The 16,809-nt window shown below is 37.9% G+C and overlaps 1 protein-coding gene across 3 annotated transcripts in view; it reads right to left on the bottom strand.

Moving 5' to 3' along the window:
- Positions 1–16,809, bottom strand: part of MTHFD2L (methylenetetrahydrofolate dehydrogenase (NADP+ dependent) 2 like) — a 145,956-nt gene that overhangs the window by 72,250 nt on the left and 56,897 nt on the right. For all 3 annotated transcript variants that reach the window (XM_004419173.3, XM_087434432.1, XM_087434433.1), the window contains one exon: positions 2,619–2,711. In XM_004419173.3, coding sequence (XP_004419230.1) covers positions 2,619–2,711 — 93 coding nt within the window. The remainder of the gene's footprint in view (positions 1–2,618; positions 2,712–16,809) is intronic.

Below are 16,809 nucleotides of genomic sequence, written 5' to 3'. Positions count from 1 at the left end.
TGTGGGGAAATGTTTAAAAGGTAAGTGATATATTTACTTAAAGCTATAAGGTTAGGATTACGGGAATTTGAGAACCTGGAGGGGTGAGATTAATATGAACCTAAGATAATCATTTTCATGCCCAGGATCTTCACACAATGATTTTCTCTTTTACCTTTTTCTTCTGCAAGCTCAGTCCGAGATTTCATCACCACATTCTTCACTGTCATCCTCAGACATTATTAATCTTTCTGATACATCACACACTCCTCCTCCTTCTACTCCTCCTGACTTCTAGATGGGACTGCTTCCATATACGCTGACATTCTGGTTATGACAACGATCAAACCCTCCCTGTTCCAGCTACCTCTGCCATTAGATCGTTATCTCCTTCTTTGATACCTACTGCTAATTGTACTTGTTTATTTCCCACACATAATGCATGAGGTGGTCATTTTAGTAATATTTCATTCCTATTGTCTGGTTACATGGAATTTCTTTTTATATTAATTCATGCCTTCTCTATAATTTACCAACATCTACACATTTTATCCTTAAAATCTCCAAGTGAATATTAAGGAAGTGGAAATGTAGCAATCTTTAGTTATTTCTTATAAATTCTCAATTTTCTTCCCCCAAATTTCCCATTATCCAAATATTTATTTCTTCAAGATGACTGCAGGGTTATATACAGGGCTGCCTTCCAGCATTTAGCATACCCTTGTATCTAGAGGCATTAGAGCTAGCATACAAGACAGGGAACGAGAGCTGTTTGCACTGCCTTCACTCAAAATATCTTCCGGCCAGGATTAGGACCCTGTGTGGCCAACTGGCTGTCTACATTAGCTGTGCGCCTGACTGGTGCCCTCTGGTGGTAAGAGGATAACAAGTAGAATGGCTGCAGTAGAGCGCCTAAAATCTGTCTCCACACCTAGGGTCCTGAGTTCCTTCTGGCTCCCATTTTCTTAATTTTATATAAATTTGATCCTTCCTTTCCCTTCTCTTCCTTTACTGTCCTTTTTTATTTTCCTGTCTTATTTTTTAACACCCTGTACTCTAGGAGAAACTCACTGATGATGACAGTGTTGGCAGAATGGCTTGTGACATAAAGTTTGATTTAGTCACAACAGAATGTCAGTTGTTCTTGAAAGAGGATTGTGATCACCCATTTGCCATTTCTCATGACAAGAAAAACATGAGCATGAATGCATTCCGAGATATTGTGCTTTACTAGAAGAAAATATACACTCAATATTATAATTGATAAATGGGAACTAAAATCATGGTAAAATATTCTTTTCAAGTTGTTAACGTTAGAGTCAAGTAGCATCTTTTAAAGATAATGTAAATTTCATTCTTTCTAAAGTTAGTGATGGACAAAGATGACCACTCCAATTCCTCTCTACTCACCAAATTCTGAGTCTTGTGTATGAATCCAAGTGTTTTTATAAAGAAGTCAATGTAACATTTGTCTTCCATGAATATATCAGTCGCTGCAGCAGTATGTCACTTAATATTGATGTGTGGTTTGAAAAAGTTTATTGCCTTGCTAAACATCTGTCTTATTTCTGTCAATCCAGTTCAAAAATTTGCATTTGATATCATCTGAATATAATTTCTCAGAAAAACAGGAATGTGGGTAGCTGGGACTTCTAGAAACGAGAGTATTTCTATTTTTACTCTATAAAGAGGCAAATTATTCCACCTGGTGTTATCACATACATATTTTGAGTTCCAGAAAAGGGTCTCTATTAGAATAAGAAAGTGAATTAAATTTGATTGAAATTAATTTAAACTATCATTATTCTCTTCATCAAATGCAATTTCTTTTGGAACTTTTACTCTCCCTTCATAGTTTGTAAATACTCATAAATTCAAACGTAAAGTCTAGGAATTACCACTAACATCTAATTGATAAACAAAATGAAAAAGGCTCTCATTCAAGCCTTGGATAAAGCAAGAAGAGTCACAATTGTCTGTCACATAGAAATCCTATGTGGCAAGAGTAAAGGTCGAAGTAAAGAGTAGAATTATTTTGTATGTTTGAATGTAAAACAAATTACGAAAAAACTCTAGATATATTAAATAAAAGTGTAATAACTGTTCTCTCTGTGTCTACTCTTGTCTCTCTAGAGTCAATTCTCCTTGACACAGTGTGAGTAATCTTTTAAAAACATAAGCCAGACCATGTTAATCCCCTGCTGTCAGCCATCCTTGGCTTATATAAAAGTCCTTACAATGGGCCTACAGGGTCCTGCATGAAGTAGCCCTGCTATCTTTTCAACAGCATTTCCTACCAGTCTCCACATTTTCATTAGGAAATGAGCTAACATTTCCTAGCTCATTCATGTTTAGAATCAATCATGTCTGTTAAACGAATTGGCAAAGTGCACATTTGTTCTTGTGCTTAATCTGTCATTCGAAAGGCTGTTTGGGTTTTCCATAACAAAGTGACAAATGCTAACGTAGGTACAATGGACCAATATGATGACTGCCAAGAGACACAACACAGTTGATGGAAGTTAGTCATACATATACCTAACTCTCCCAAGAAGCTCTTCTTACAGACATATCAGCAATTAGAGTAGGAATTACTCTGCTGATCACATTCCACTAAGTAACAGCCATTAAAGACTTACCTGCAGCTACTACAATAACATCTGCCAGCTGAGTATGGATCTTCAGTTGTTCTTTGGGGGTATATCTGTGAGCTATCGTCACAGTTGCATCACCTGGAATGCAGAAGAAATTCCGTTAATGATTACCGCGCTTTGTCAAAATTTATGAATGCACCAATTCTAGAGGAGTTTCAGTTCCATCCTAAGAGCAGGAAAATTGCTTTGAAATGATTAAATCCCACTTTGAGAACAAAAGCTAGATAAGGAAATCTATATGACCCAAAATACTGTACCCTTCAACTGACCAGTGGAAAATCAAATGGGACCAAATGAGGGTATGTGGTGACCATCAGAGGAGAGCTATAAGCAGAGTCCTAGAAACCCAGCATTTGAATGAATTGACAGGTTAATATACAGATGCAGGGGATACTCATTAGCTTGATAATAAGATACATAAATACTGAAAACAGCAAGATAAGCACACTAAAAATGGGGCAACGTATTTTGCAAGCTCAGGTGAGAGATTAATTTTGCCTGAGCTGTAGCAGATGCCTCATCTTGAGGAGGTGTCAAGGAAGGATTCCTAAAGGAGGCAATATAGTTTTTAAGTCTTAAATTATGAGCAGGAGTATCCTAATAGGGGAAGGAAGAAAAGGGCATTCCAAGCCAAAAGAAGAGCAGGAAAAAATGGACCAACTTTCAAATTATGTGTTTAGGAAATGACTAAGAGGTCTAAGATATAACAGGAAGTATTCATACACGCTTTAATGAAGTGAGGAGTGAATAAGGGAGGTTAGCAGCCTGAGGGATTCCACTGTTTAAAATGTGAGTCAAGGAAGAGGAGTGAGAGAAAGGCAGTGATGAGGGCAGTCAAAGGAAGGATGTCCAGTAAGAAGATGGCTGTGTGAGACAGTATCTTCTCTCTTCTCCTCTCGGATAACGTACAAATGCTACATAGTTAACAACAACAAAAACTGCACAATCTCCATTTTTAGCAAAACTAGAAGACATATTTAACACAGACTCCAAAAACATTTAAGAGTTACCCAGGAGTAGCAAAGTTAGCAGATACCACACAGGGAGAAAGGCAGCAAAGAAATGCAGAGAATACCAAGGTGGCCAGCAGCCCAGATCTCTGAAAACGACTGCAGAAACATACTTCCCGAATGTGAAGGGTTCACGTCAAATGCAAAATGTATCTCTCTTATTTGTAGCAGAGAAAATAGGAACCACGGCAGAAGAAGCCCTCCTGGATCTGGTATAGTTCACAGCGGGTGGTAACACAAAGACACATGCAGAGGAGCCATTTCAACAGGAAGCAGTTTGACTCTGTGCAAGTGGTGAAGGAAGAATCTGAAGGCTGCCCAGCACCTCCTCCTCAACCCTAGCAGAAGTGTCCTGCCAATAGCAGATCCAAGAAATCCAACTCATTCAATGATAAGTAATTTAAGAAGCAGTTGACACAGCATTAAAAAAAGGATACTATATCAGGATCAGCCCAGGGGAGTTTTGGGGGTGATGGAACTGTTCCGATTCTAGTGGCAGTTACATGACTATATGCATTTGTCTAAATTTATGGAACTGTACACCAAAAAGAGTGAATTTTACTATATGCAAATTTTTAAGTAAATAAAAGGATACATTTAAAAGTGGCAGACTCAAGAAAAAAACAAAAGCAAAAAAATTTTTAAAAATTTACCAACCAATAAACTCAACAGAAAAATGTTGTCATGGAAAAGCTGAACATTATGACCAAACATTATGCCAAAAATTTAAAAAGTAAGAATTTAAAGTCACAAAAAATGGGGAAAAAAAGACTCAAATCCATACAAATTGACCTGTAATGGCCAACACTGAGACATATTTTAATAAAGTTGCTGGATTTTAAAGTTTAATCTTTTTTTTAATAAAAGAATCCTATGAGAATCAGGCAAAAATTCAGGTTTTTAATCAACTCCAGAAAACAGCAGAGCAATACCTACAAGAGACTTATATAAAGAAACCGGGAGTCAAAGATTTTATATCCAGTCAAATCATCCAAGATTAAAGGTTGCAAACAATTTTGAAATTGAAAGAACTCAGGGAATATCGTTCTCATGAGTTTTTCCAGAGGAATTTGCTAAAAGATGAACTTGAATGAATCAAAATATATTCGAGGAAACTTGCAAAATGACTATTGGAGAGTTTTGAATATATTTAATTACAAAACTAAGACTTAAAAAATGTGAGGATTGGGGTCACAGACCAAATGTAATGCTATTTGCTCTGATTATGTAGAAATGGTGCAACTAAGAAAATTAAAATGGGAAGGGCAAAGATGAGAAAGTTTGCTGACTGCCTAATATGTAATGACTGAAATCGACAGATATCATTTAAAGCTGACCAATCAAATAACAGAAGTATAAGAATATTTAAAAGTATAAGAAAACATACCACGAAGATAATTTTTATTGGCAAATATCAGGTAGAAGACAAAAGAAATGGAATCAGGGAAGAAAAAGGAAACATTTTGTCATTTCTTTTATTAGAGTATCAATAGATACCATATAAAGAAACAGAGAACTAAGAGTACTGTATAAAGTTATAATTAAGTTAACCACAAACCTTCCTAATTATAAGAAAAACCATACACCAAAAAAACTGTAAGAAATAAACAAAACCATAAAAACAACAAACAGAACAGAAACTAATATGACAATTCAGACTATATATATTTATCAAATTAATAAATACAAAATTTCCTGTTATCTATTTAAAAGAATAATATTTTCAAATTGGCTCACAAAGCAAAATCCAGTTCTAAACTTTATGTAAGACACATCTAAAACAAAGCTGTTTAGAAATGTTGAAAATAAAAGATGTATAGCAAATGTATAGCAGGAAAATGAAAAAAACAAGATGATGTTCCTACTGTCAAATAAGGAAAAATTCAGCATTAAATAGGACAAAGAAGTACACATTATAATACAAAGCGGTGATTCAAATGAAGACAGAGCAATGATAAATATATAAGTAACAAATAAAAGAAATATAATTCATACAGCAGAAATTACAAAAGATATAAATAGAAAAAGAAACACATTGTATTCATTAAATTTAATTCACCATTCTCAATCCATGACAGATCAAAGATATAGAAAATGTAAATAACATAATTAATGCTATAAGCCTGATTACAATATATCAAATTCTGAAAATAGATCATATATTTTCCTTTCATGTACCCAAAGAATATATTTCTAAATGTTACGATTTTGGCTACAAATAAAATTTTAATTAATACCCAAAGACAGTTACATAAACTATAGATATTTTTTTTGATCACACCTCTAAAATTATAATTATTGACAAAATCAGAAATTAAAAGTCCCTTCCACTGGAAAGTTTTTTAAAATCCTACTTTAAACAATCCTCAGGTCAAAAAAACCCCACAAAACCATATTGAAGAATTTCTAGAAACATTTATAATGAAAGTACTATATATTAGATGCTATAAAATAAAGATAAAGCAGGGGCCGGCCTGGTGGCATAGTGGTTAAGTTCACACACTCCACTTCTGTGGCCTGGGGTTTGCCAGTTCAGATCCCAGGTGTGGACCTACACACTGCTTATCAAAGCCATGCTGTGGCAGCATCCCATATAAAGTAGAGGAAGATGGGCATGGATGTTAGCCCAGGGCCAATCTTCCTCAGCAAAAAAGAGGAGGATTGGCAGCAGATGTTAGCTCAGGGCTAATCTTTCTCAAAAAAAATATATAAATAAAAAATAAAGATAAAGCAAAGCTTAGAGGAAAAGTCATAGACCTAAATTATTTTCTCAATAAAATAGAAATAAGAAAATAAGTGAATTAATCATTTAACTTAAAAATTTAGATAAAAAAATAAAATAAACAAAAGAAATTAGAAAAAGATCAATAAACATAAAAGTCAAAATGTTAACATTAAATAAATCTAAACACTGGAATATTATAAGCAATGAGAGAATTTAAGAAGTTAGCCAAGTAAAAAATGAATATACACTAATAAATAGGTTTCATATATAACAGCATGTTAGAAGATATAACGAAAGAAAAGACCCCATTATGAGAGCAATACAAAAGATAAAATACTAAGAAATAGACTTAAGTTTATGTGCAAAATCTCTATGGTAAAAGAAAATCTCTAGAACACCACCAAAAGACATAAGTAAGACTGAAGAACTAGAAAGATGAAACATCTTCTTGGATAGAAAGACTCAATATCATAGAGATAACAATTCTCCCTGTGTTCATTACAAATTTAATACAACTCCAATAAAAAATGGTATTTTTACCTTTTTTTTTGGAAGAATATAATATGACCCTAAAGATAATACAGAAAAATAAAAGACAATAGCCAGGAAAGCTTTGAAAAGGAAGAACAGAGAGGAACTAGTACTAATAGTAGTCTTTCTCATCTCAGTTAATGGGACCACCGTGTGCCCAGTTACTTAGGGTAAAAGTCTATGGGTCTCTCTTGTTTATTCTCTTCCTTTCACTTGCTATGAACCATCAACTCTAAGCGTAGAGTATACGTTTAGAAGCATCCCAAGGCACCAAAATTATGAAGCATTCTCCTATCTCTATCTTAGTCTCTCTCCTATAGGGAGAAAGGTCACCTTACACATTAGCAACCCACTCAAGCGTTCTCTGGTTCCAAATGAGAGCCCCCCAAATCCCCACAAAAACCAAAACCAAAACCAAAACCAAACCAAAACCTTCCACTTCAGCAGTATTGATGATTTCAGCAAGGTATTGAAAAACACATAATAATCCAGGGAATTGTATATACATATAATTAACAATCTGTAAAGTTTTAAGCAAAAGAAAAAATATTGAGATGAATTTCAACAGCATGGAAAGATCTTTTAGGTAACTCCACTCTCTCTTCAATAATATCTAGTTAACTTGTTATTAGTCCTAAGTAAGTTTGGCTAGCGATACTCGTGGTAAATATCAAAGTCATATTTAGACTTGATTGATCAGTTTCTGACCATGGGGATATCAAACCATGGAAAGGCTTTCAGCCTGCTGTTCGGTAGACCACATGATGATAGCAAAAGAGGTGAACCAAGAGAGTTAAAAGCAAATGTGTTCAAATAATGCCTCAGACCCTTCTGCCTTTGCCCCTTGCTGATGAGCAACTTGATACCTGTTCCTGCTCCTGAGAGCTAGCTATTCTGCTCACTATATTCTTATTTAATCTGTGAAAATTCTTGTCATTCCTATTTTCAATTCTAGTGCCCCATTATTTTTCTTCAAGGAATCCTCTGGCTTGCTGCACCTAATCTTTTCTATCTCCTCAACTTTTTCCTAGGGCAACCAGTACTAACTAGGTGCAGCGGCTATTCCATAGACTGACCCTCAGATGACTTTTTCCCACACTCAGTTTTATCCTCTTACTGTGCATATGATAACACCCTGGGCGAGGGCCTAGTTTTTTTTTTAACTATCACACAGATCCAGATAAAAATTTTTTATTAGCAGAGTCTTAAGCAACTCCATTTTGCCTAGGGCTTTCCATCACGTTTCTAGGATATGGCAACAATAAAAGACAGAACCTATATCCTAGAATCACAGGGTTCTGTTAGAACTTAACAATTAACTGCTGGGCAAGATCTGCTTCTCACTGTGTAAAAGTCCACAGTCAATCAAGGATTGTCTACCGGGAGGCACCTGAGCAGTTTTCTAGGCTATTATTCCCTCTGTAATTTATGCAAAATTGCAAATTGTAGCAAAGAGTTGTTGGCAACTAACGCAGAGTACCAATTTGAAGAAAATAATATTTGCTATTTAAAAAAAGCTAGAAAAAACAACACAATTTGCCTCATTTTAGAGTACCATTATTTTTTTTTCAGTTACTTACATGGGGAGTTTACTTTTGTTGGACATTTCCAGGCCATTCCCTATCTTCATTTATTCAATAATCAAGAAATAATCCCAGTACCATGCTAAGCAATGGAGATACACAATTCTCTACTCTCATATGGAAAACAGATATGTAAATGAGAATTATAACATAGTGTGATAAGTTCCATATTAAAAGGAGGTATAACTTACAGTGTTGGCACAGAGCATCATTATCTACGCCAGCTGAGACTAGTGTAGGAGATGACAGACTCTTGATGCGAGTAGGAATTTGTTTTGCTTCTGCTTCAAGCCTCCTTTAACTATGCTTTTTGCATCGATAAATTATTTCCCATAAAAACATGAGGAAGGCATATTATTTAGCCCAGACTGTTAGAAACTTCTTCCTTATAAGAGCTAAAGTCTAACTTTTTGCAACTTTTACCATCATTCTGGATCTATCTTTGACAGCAACATGGAACAAGTCTCAACTTCCTTTTCCACGAGGCAAATCTTCAAATACCTGCTTGTACCTGCGTCAGCAGATGAAGCAAAATGGCGAAGCCAACAGGAGCTAGAATCTCACATGTAGGGTTTTGCTTTGTCATTTTCTCTGGATAAGGGAAAACTGAGTCATTCCCGATACATTAATTCATATCATGGTCTGGTTTAAAGGAAAAGTCACTGAGGAAATCACAGGAAGGAAAACTCGGTACTCATCAACAGAACAGCACCCGATGGAGAAAAGAAGCCTGAGTTCTGTTTTCGGACAAATGCCTCCAGAGGCCTAAAGATTCTGGATTTGAATATGTATTTCCTTCTCTCTCCACAAGTTGCTATTGCATCTTTAAGCATAAAAACAAACAAAAAATTTTTCTACAGAGAAATTCTCCGTAGAGAATTGGGCAGAGCCAAAACGCATGTGATTAAAATAACCCTCGTATAAGTACTTACTAGACGTCTAGCACTGTGCTAGTACTTTACACATATTAACTCATACAATCTTCACAGAACACTGTGAGAGTATTTCTTATGAGGTAGAAACTAATATTATTTGCATTTTACAAAAGAGGAAACATAAGTCCAGTAATTTGTCCAAGGTGATACAAACTATAATAAGAGCCAGAATTCAAACTCATTCGGTGTACTCTAGTGCCCAAGCTCTCAATCATCTCACTGTATAGACTCCACGATGGGCAGAAAGAAAAAGAACTGTTGGGGTTCATAGTCGTCAAATCAGAGCTGGCAAACACTCTGTTCTCACTTCTGTCAGCAGACAAGCATTTCTGGGATGATCATCCTGACTCTTTCAGGAAGCCAGCGTGGGATCTTTGATGACGCTTCTTTTTCCTGAGGGCGAAATTCTGCTTTCAGATCCCACCTGGAACACATTGGTAGTACTGATAACAGAGCATCTAATGACAGAAAGCACATGTGCCTCCAACGCAAAAAGGATGTTTTTAGCTTTAATTTTTACAACTTGTAAAATGATCAAGAGGCCCATTTCCCAGATCTTAAAATAATACTGCACTCTCTTGACTCCTCAAATCCAATTACTCTAAGTTTTATATTTCAACTTCAGCTGCTTTTTCTGGATTAAATTGTTTAAATAATTTTAGGTATAGTTACAGAGCACTCAGATCTAAGCCTTCTTTTCATGCTTAAAATGGGCCAGGCTTTAATGTCTTTGTATCTGGCCAAGACCCAGCTGGTTTGATTTGCTGTTTATCATCCCTCAGTTACCTTCCAGACACCTTGGGCCACTGGGTGGATGATAACTAAGGCATACAGTTTCACTTTTAGTTAGTCAAATACTCTTTCAAGCTCACTCCTTTTCAATATCTATCTCCAAGTTCCTTTGAGAGAAAGAGTATTAGGGAGGACTGACTGAATCCTGACCACCAGTGTCTCTAGATATTTCAAAACTCTGCCCCTGGACTTGGCCAAAAATTACTAAATTGAAATCATGGATTCATATATTCAACAAAGACGATATACAAATGGGCAAACACATATATAATAAAATTTTACATAGTAATTGTGCTATGAAAAAAAGAGTGCAGAGTAAGTGAGTAGAGAGCCGGGGTGCTGTTTTGATATGGTGGTCAGAGACAGCCTAAGGAGGTAACATTTGAGCAGAAACCAGAAGGAAATAAATTAAGTAAATAACTTCAAAAAGAGAATTCCAGGCAGAAGGAAAATCAAGGGCAAAGACCTGACACATGAGCATGTACAACCTGTTCTAGGAAAGCAAAAGGCAGGGTGTCTGGAGGGCAGTGATGGAGGGTGAGAAGGTAGGAAATGAGTAAGGAGACGCAGCCCAGGTCAGATCATGAAAGGTCTTGTAAGGAATTTGGATTTTATTCTCGTGTTATGTTGTTCAGAGTGTTACAGGAAGCCATGGATGATTGAGAGGCACCGTGTAGAAAACAGACTGCATATGGGAGATGGGACAAGGGCAGATGCAGGGAAACTAAATTTGTTGTTTGTTGTTTGTTGTTTGTAAATTTTAGTGTTCCAAGTGAGAGATAATGGCTGCCTGGACTAGGATCTTATTAGTGGAGGTGGTGAGGTCATGGGTGTATTTACACAGATTGCTAATGGATAAGACATTAGATGTGGGAGAGAGGTCAAGGATGGCTTGAGCAACTGGGTGAAGTGATGGTGCCACTTCCTAAGATGCGGAAAACCAAGCGAGGTAAAACTAGGAGTGAAGGTTTGTATGTGGTAAGTTTGAAATACCTGTTGGCCATCCAAGTGGAGCTGTCAAGTGGACAGTGGTTACATGGGTCTAGAGGACAGGGGAATACAGATGGTATTTAGAGCTATGGGGCTGGAAAAGGTCACCTAGGGAATGGTTTTGGAATAAGAAGTGAAGCCCTAGGCTCGTTCTAGTGTTTTGAGCAGTCGTCCTCAACCCTGACCGCATTAGAATCTTCTACGGAGATTTCTGAAAAATACTGATTCTCAGGTCCAACTCGTAAAGATTCTGATTTAATTGTTCTGTGTTGGGCTCGGGCAGCTATATTTTCAAAGGCCCCCAGATGATCCTAGTGGGCAGCTGAGGTTGAGAACCACTGGTTCAGAAGTTGGGAAGAAGAGAATGACCCAGAAACAGAGAATGAGAAAAAATATCTAGTGAGATAAGAGAAACGCATGCCAGTGGTAGCTTTAATCTGAGCTTAAACAATAAAAGAAGTAGCCTTATAAAATGTGGTCATTTCGTTAAATTAAAAAGCATGTTATGAATATTACTCAGTCTATTACATAGTTTCCCATTTATAAGAACCCTCAGGGGAAATTACTTTTTGGTCTTAATATCAGAAAATGTTTTATTTATCCTGAGCACGTGTTATTTTTAATCCTAATGATACTTAATTGGGTAACCAGTCATTTTTTTTCCTGCTAAAAAGCTCTCAGGGTGAAATTAGTGACCTAATCATAGAAAGTATAGTTTAGACTCAACTAAATAAATTCACCAAACATATATTCAGCTCCAGTACATAAAAAGCAGGGTGCTTGGCAGTGGGAATATATCCATGAAGATTTAATGATATGCTTATTTCTAATAATAGCCTTATTCTTGGCTCCATTTTAATTCCAGGCCTTGCTTCTCCTTTTTCTTAACTATTTCTCTTTTGCATTGTGTTTTATTTCTGTGGCCCACCTTAAATACTTTTTAGAATAAGTATACTGTAAAAGCTAATATGTATTGAGTACTTACCATGTATGGACACTAAATTCTTTATATGTATTTGATCCCTTAATTCTCCCAACAACCTCACGTCTGCTTATCTCACAGGAACAGGAACAGAATGTGCACTCAGGCAAGATAATTAGAGAGCCTATGCTCATTAACACCAGGCTCTCCTGCTCCAGGAGGCAATCTTCACCAATCAAGACTGCAACTATAGTGTGAACAACCTGGCAGGTATAAATGAAGATATTGGGCAAAGAATTCAAGATGGCGGCGTAGGCAGACTCTGAACTCACCTCCTCCCGCGGACACAGCCAATTTACAACTACTCATGGAAAAATTACCCCTGAGACAGAACTGAAAACTGGATAAGAGGAACTCCTGCAACAAAGGACAATCCTAATTGAGGTGGAAGAGGCAGAAATTCCCTTCTGGAGAGGAAAAATGCCGCCTTCACAAGCCGCCAGCTTCACGGCCGCTGGGGATCAGCCCACAGGTACGCAGCCTCCCTGGAGGCGCGGGGCCCTGAGCGGGGAGCGCCCCCGCTGTGGGCATTTTGTGGACCCAGCACAATTGAGACGAGTGGCATAATATCTGACTTTGCCTGCTACTAGAACATTGGGGAGCACCCCCAGAAAACCTGGTTCACAAAACAAGTAAAACCGGCTCTTAAAGGGCCCGCACGCAAACTTACCCGTTTCAGAAAGCATCCTAAAATCACCAGAAAGAAAGGTGCACAGTGCTTTGGTGAAAAGAGACTTATCTGATAGGCCCTGAGTGCATCTCGGTGAGAGGTGAGACCTCTCCAGGGACTGGGACATTGGCGGCAGCCATTGTTGTGGCCTGGTGTGGGCGTGCTGACACAGATGCCATTGGAGTTCTTCGTGGGGCCTGCTAGCCCAGGTCTGCCACACCCGCTAGAGCACCGATTTAATCCAGCTCAGCCAGGGCAGGCAGCCCACCCTAGAGACTGGCCCCACCCAACAACAAGCCCTCAGGCAACTTGTGGGCCTGCATAGATTGGTGACTGGATTCTCTGCAGCCTGGCAACTGAGCCAACTTCAGTGTGGCAGGGCATGCACAAGGAGTGGGTGGAGAGTGTGGGGCAGTGGTGGAGTGTGTGGGGCTCCTGTCATGGAGAGACTGGGTCCACTTCGGGAGGTGGGGGGGTGCACACAGGGGGCAGGACTGTGTTGACTGTGTGTGTGGACCTGTGGGCGGCAGGGCTTGTCAGCTGCAGAAGACTTGTGCTTCTCAAAGACCCACATAGGGGGTTTGCCCCACCTTCCAAAGTCTGAAACAATTGGGTGCTCCTGTGCCTGAGGCCAGCCCCACCCAGCTGCAATCCTCAGAGAACTGACTAAGAGACCTAAAGGCTAGAGGCTAATAGCAATTGTAAGGCCCTGAGCCTAACAACCTGCCACGCTGGGGGCCTACTCACTTAAAAGAAATACTGCAACACAAATGTGGTATTAGAACTTGCAGCCAACTGTGCTGGGGCTCCCCACACCTGATAAAGAGACTGAAGGGCCCACAACAACTACAAGCAGCTGAGCATTACAACAGCTGGCCAGGAGCATAACTCAGCCTCCCTGGGTGCCTACAGGGAGAGCAAACAGGCCACAACAGAAGGACACACATAGCCCACATAGGGGTCACCCCTGGAACATTGAGAACTGAGGGAAGCACACTGCAGGACTCCTAAGTCATCACTTGTATAAAGTCACCTATCCAAGAGCAGGAGACGTAGCTGACCTACCTAATACGTAGACACAAGCACAGGGAAAGAGGCAAAATGAGGAGGCAAAGGAATACATTCCAAGTAAGGGAACAGGACAAAACCCCGGAAAAGGTACTAAGTGAAACAGAAATGTGCAACCTACCCAACAGAGAGTTCAAACTAAGAGTGTTAAGGAAGCTCACTGATGTGGGGAGAAGAATAGATGAACTCAGTGAGAATGTCAACAAAGAAATGGAAGATATATAAAAGAACCAATCAGAAATGAAGAATACGATACTGGAAATGAAAAATTCATCAATAAAAATCAGAGCAGAAATAAATGAAATAGAGACTAAAAAAACAATAGAAAAAATTAATAAAACCAAGAGCTGGTTCTTTGAAAAGATCAACAAAATTGACAAACCTTTAGCTAGACTCACCAAGAAAAAAAGAGAGAAGGCACAAATAAGTAAAATCAGAAATGAAAGAGGAGAAATTACAACAGACACCTCAGAAGTACAAAAAAAGAAAATTACAGGCCAATATCACTGCATGAACATTGATGCAAAAATCCTCAACAAAATACCAGCAAATCGCATACAACAATATGTTAAAAAGATTATACACCATGATCAAGTGGGATTTATTCCAGGTATGCAGGGATGGTTCAACATTCGCAAATCAATCAACATAATACACCACATTAATAAAATGAAGAATAAAAAATCACATGATCATCTCAATAGATGCAGAGAAAGCATTTGACAAGATACAGCATCCATTTATGATAAAAACTCTGAATAAAATGGGTATAGAAGGAAAGTACCTCAACATAATAAAGGCCATATATGACAAACCCACAGCAAATATCACCCTCAATGGTGAAAAATTGAAACCTATCCCTCTAAGAACAGGAACCAGACAAGGATGCCCACTGTCACCACTCTTATTTAACATAGTACTGGAAGTCCTAGCCAGAGCAATCAGGCAACAGAGAGAAATAAAAGGGATCCAAATTGGAAAGGAAGAAGTGAAGCTGTCACTATTTGCAGATGACATGATTTTATATATAGAAAACCCTAAAGAAACCAGAAAACTTTTGGAAGTAATAAACGAATACGATAAAGTTGCAGGATACAAAATCAACATACAAAAATCAGTTGCATTTCTATACACTAACAACGAAGTAGCAGAAAGAGAAATTAAGAATACCATCCCATTTACAATTGCAACGAAAAGAATAAAATACCTAGGAATAAACTTAACCAAAGAGGTAAAAGGTCTGTACACCAAAAACTATAAAACATTGCTAAAGAAATTGAAGAAGACACAAAGAAATGGAAAGATATTCAGTGCTCTTGGATTGGAAGAATTAACATAGTTAAGATGTCCATACTTCCTAAAGCAATCTATAGATTCAATGCAATCCCTATCAAAGTTCCAACAACATTTTTCACAGAAATAGAACAAAGAATCCTAAAATTTATGTGGAACAACAAAAGACCCCGAATAGCTAAAGGAATCTTGAGAAAAAAGAACAAAGGTGGAGGTATCACACTCCCTGATTTCAAAATATACTACAAAGCTATAGTAACCAAAACAGCATGGTAGTGGCACAAAAACAGACACACAGATCAATGGAATAGAATAGAAAGCCCAGAAATAAACCCACACATCTATGGACAGCTAATCTTTGACAAAGGAGCCAAGAACATACAATGGAGAAAAGAAAGTCTCTTCAACAAATGGTGTTGGGAAAACTGGACAGCCACATGCAAAAAAATGAAAGTAGACCCTTACCTTACACCATACACAAAAAATTAACTCCAAATGGGTTAAAGACTTGAATGTAAGACCTGAAACTATGAAACTTCTAGAAGAAAACATAGGCAGTACGCTCTTCGACATTGGTCACAGCAACATATTTTCAAGCACCATGTCTGACCAGGCAAGAGAAATAATAGAAAAAATAAACCAATAGGACTACATCAAACTAAAAAGCTTCTGCACAGCAAGGAAACCATCAACAAAACGAAAAGACAACCTAACAATTGGGAGAAGATATTTGCAAACCTGATATTTGCAAATCTGATAAGGGCTTAATCTCCAAAATATATAAAGAACTCATGCATCTCAACAACAAAAACACTACCAACCCAATTAAAACATGGGCAAAAGACCTGAACAGACATTTCTCCACGAAGATATACACGTGGCCAACAGGCACATGAAAAGATGTTCAAAATCATTAACTATCAGGGAAATGCAAATCAAAACTACAATGAGATATCACCTCACGCCTGTCAGAATGGCTATAATTAACAAGACAGGAAACAACAAGTGTTGGAGAGGATGTGGAGAGAAGGGAACTCTCATACACTGTTGGTGGGAGTGCAAACTGGTGCAGCCACTATGGAAAACAGTATGGAGATTCCTCAAAAAATCAAGGATAGAACTACCATGTGATCCAGCTATTCCACTGCTGGGTATTTATCCAAAGAACTTGAAAACACCAATGTGTAAAGATACAGGCACCGCTGTGTTCATGGCAGCGTTATTCACAATAGCCAAGACTTGGAAGCAACCTGAGTGCCAAAATATATAAAGAACTCATCAAGGGATGAATGGATAAAGAAGATGTGGTATATATACACAACGGAATACTACTCAGCCATAAGAAATGATGAAATCCAGCCATTTGTGACAACATGGATGGACATTGAGGGTATTATGCCAAGTGAAATAAGTCAGAGGGAGAAGGTCAAATACCGTATGATTTCCTTCATTAAGTAGTAGATAACAACAACAATAAACAAACACATAGAGACAGAGATTGGATTGGTGGTTACCAGAGGGGACGGGGGAAGGGAGGAGGACGAAAGGGATAATTCGGCACATGTGTGTGGTGATGGGTTGTAAGTAGTATTTGGGT

The sequence above is a fragment of the Ceratotherium simum genome, chromosome 8 (genome assembly GCF_057802395.1).
Source record: "Ceratotherium simum simum isolate JZ-2026a chromosome 8, ASM5780239v1, whole genome shotgun sequence".
Lineage (NCBI taxonomy): Eukaryota > Metazoa > Chordata > Mammalia > Perissodactyla > Rhinocerotidae > Ceratotherium > Ceratotherium simum.
This window is presented reverse-complemented; position numbering and strand designations above follow the sequence as displayed.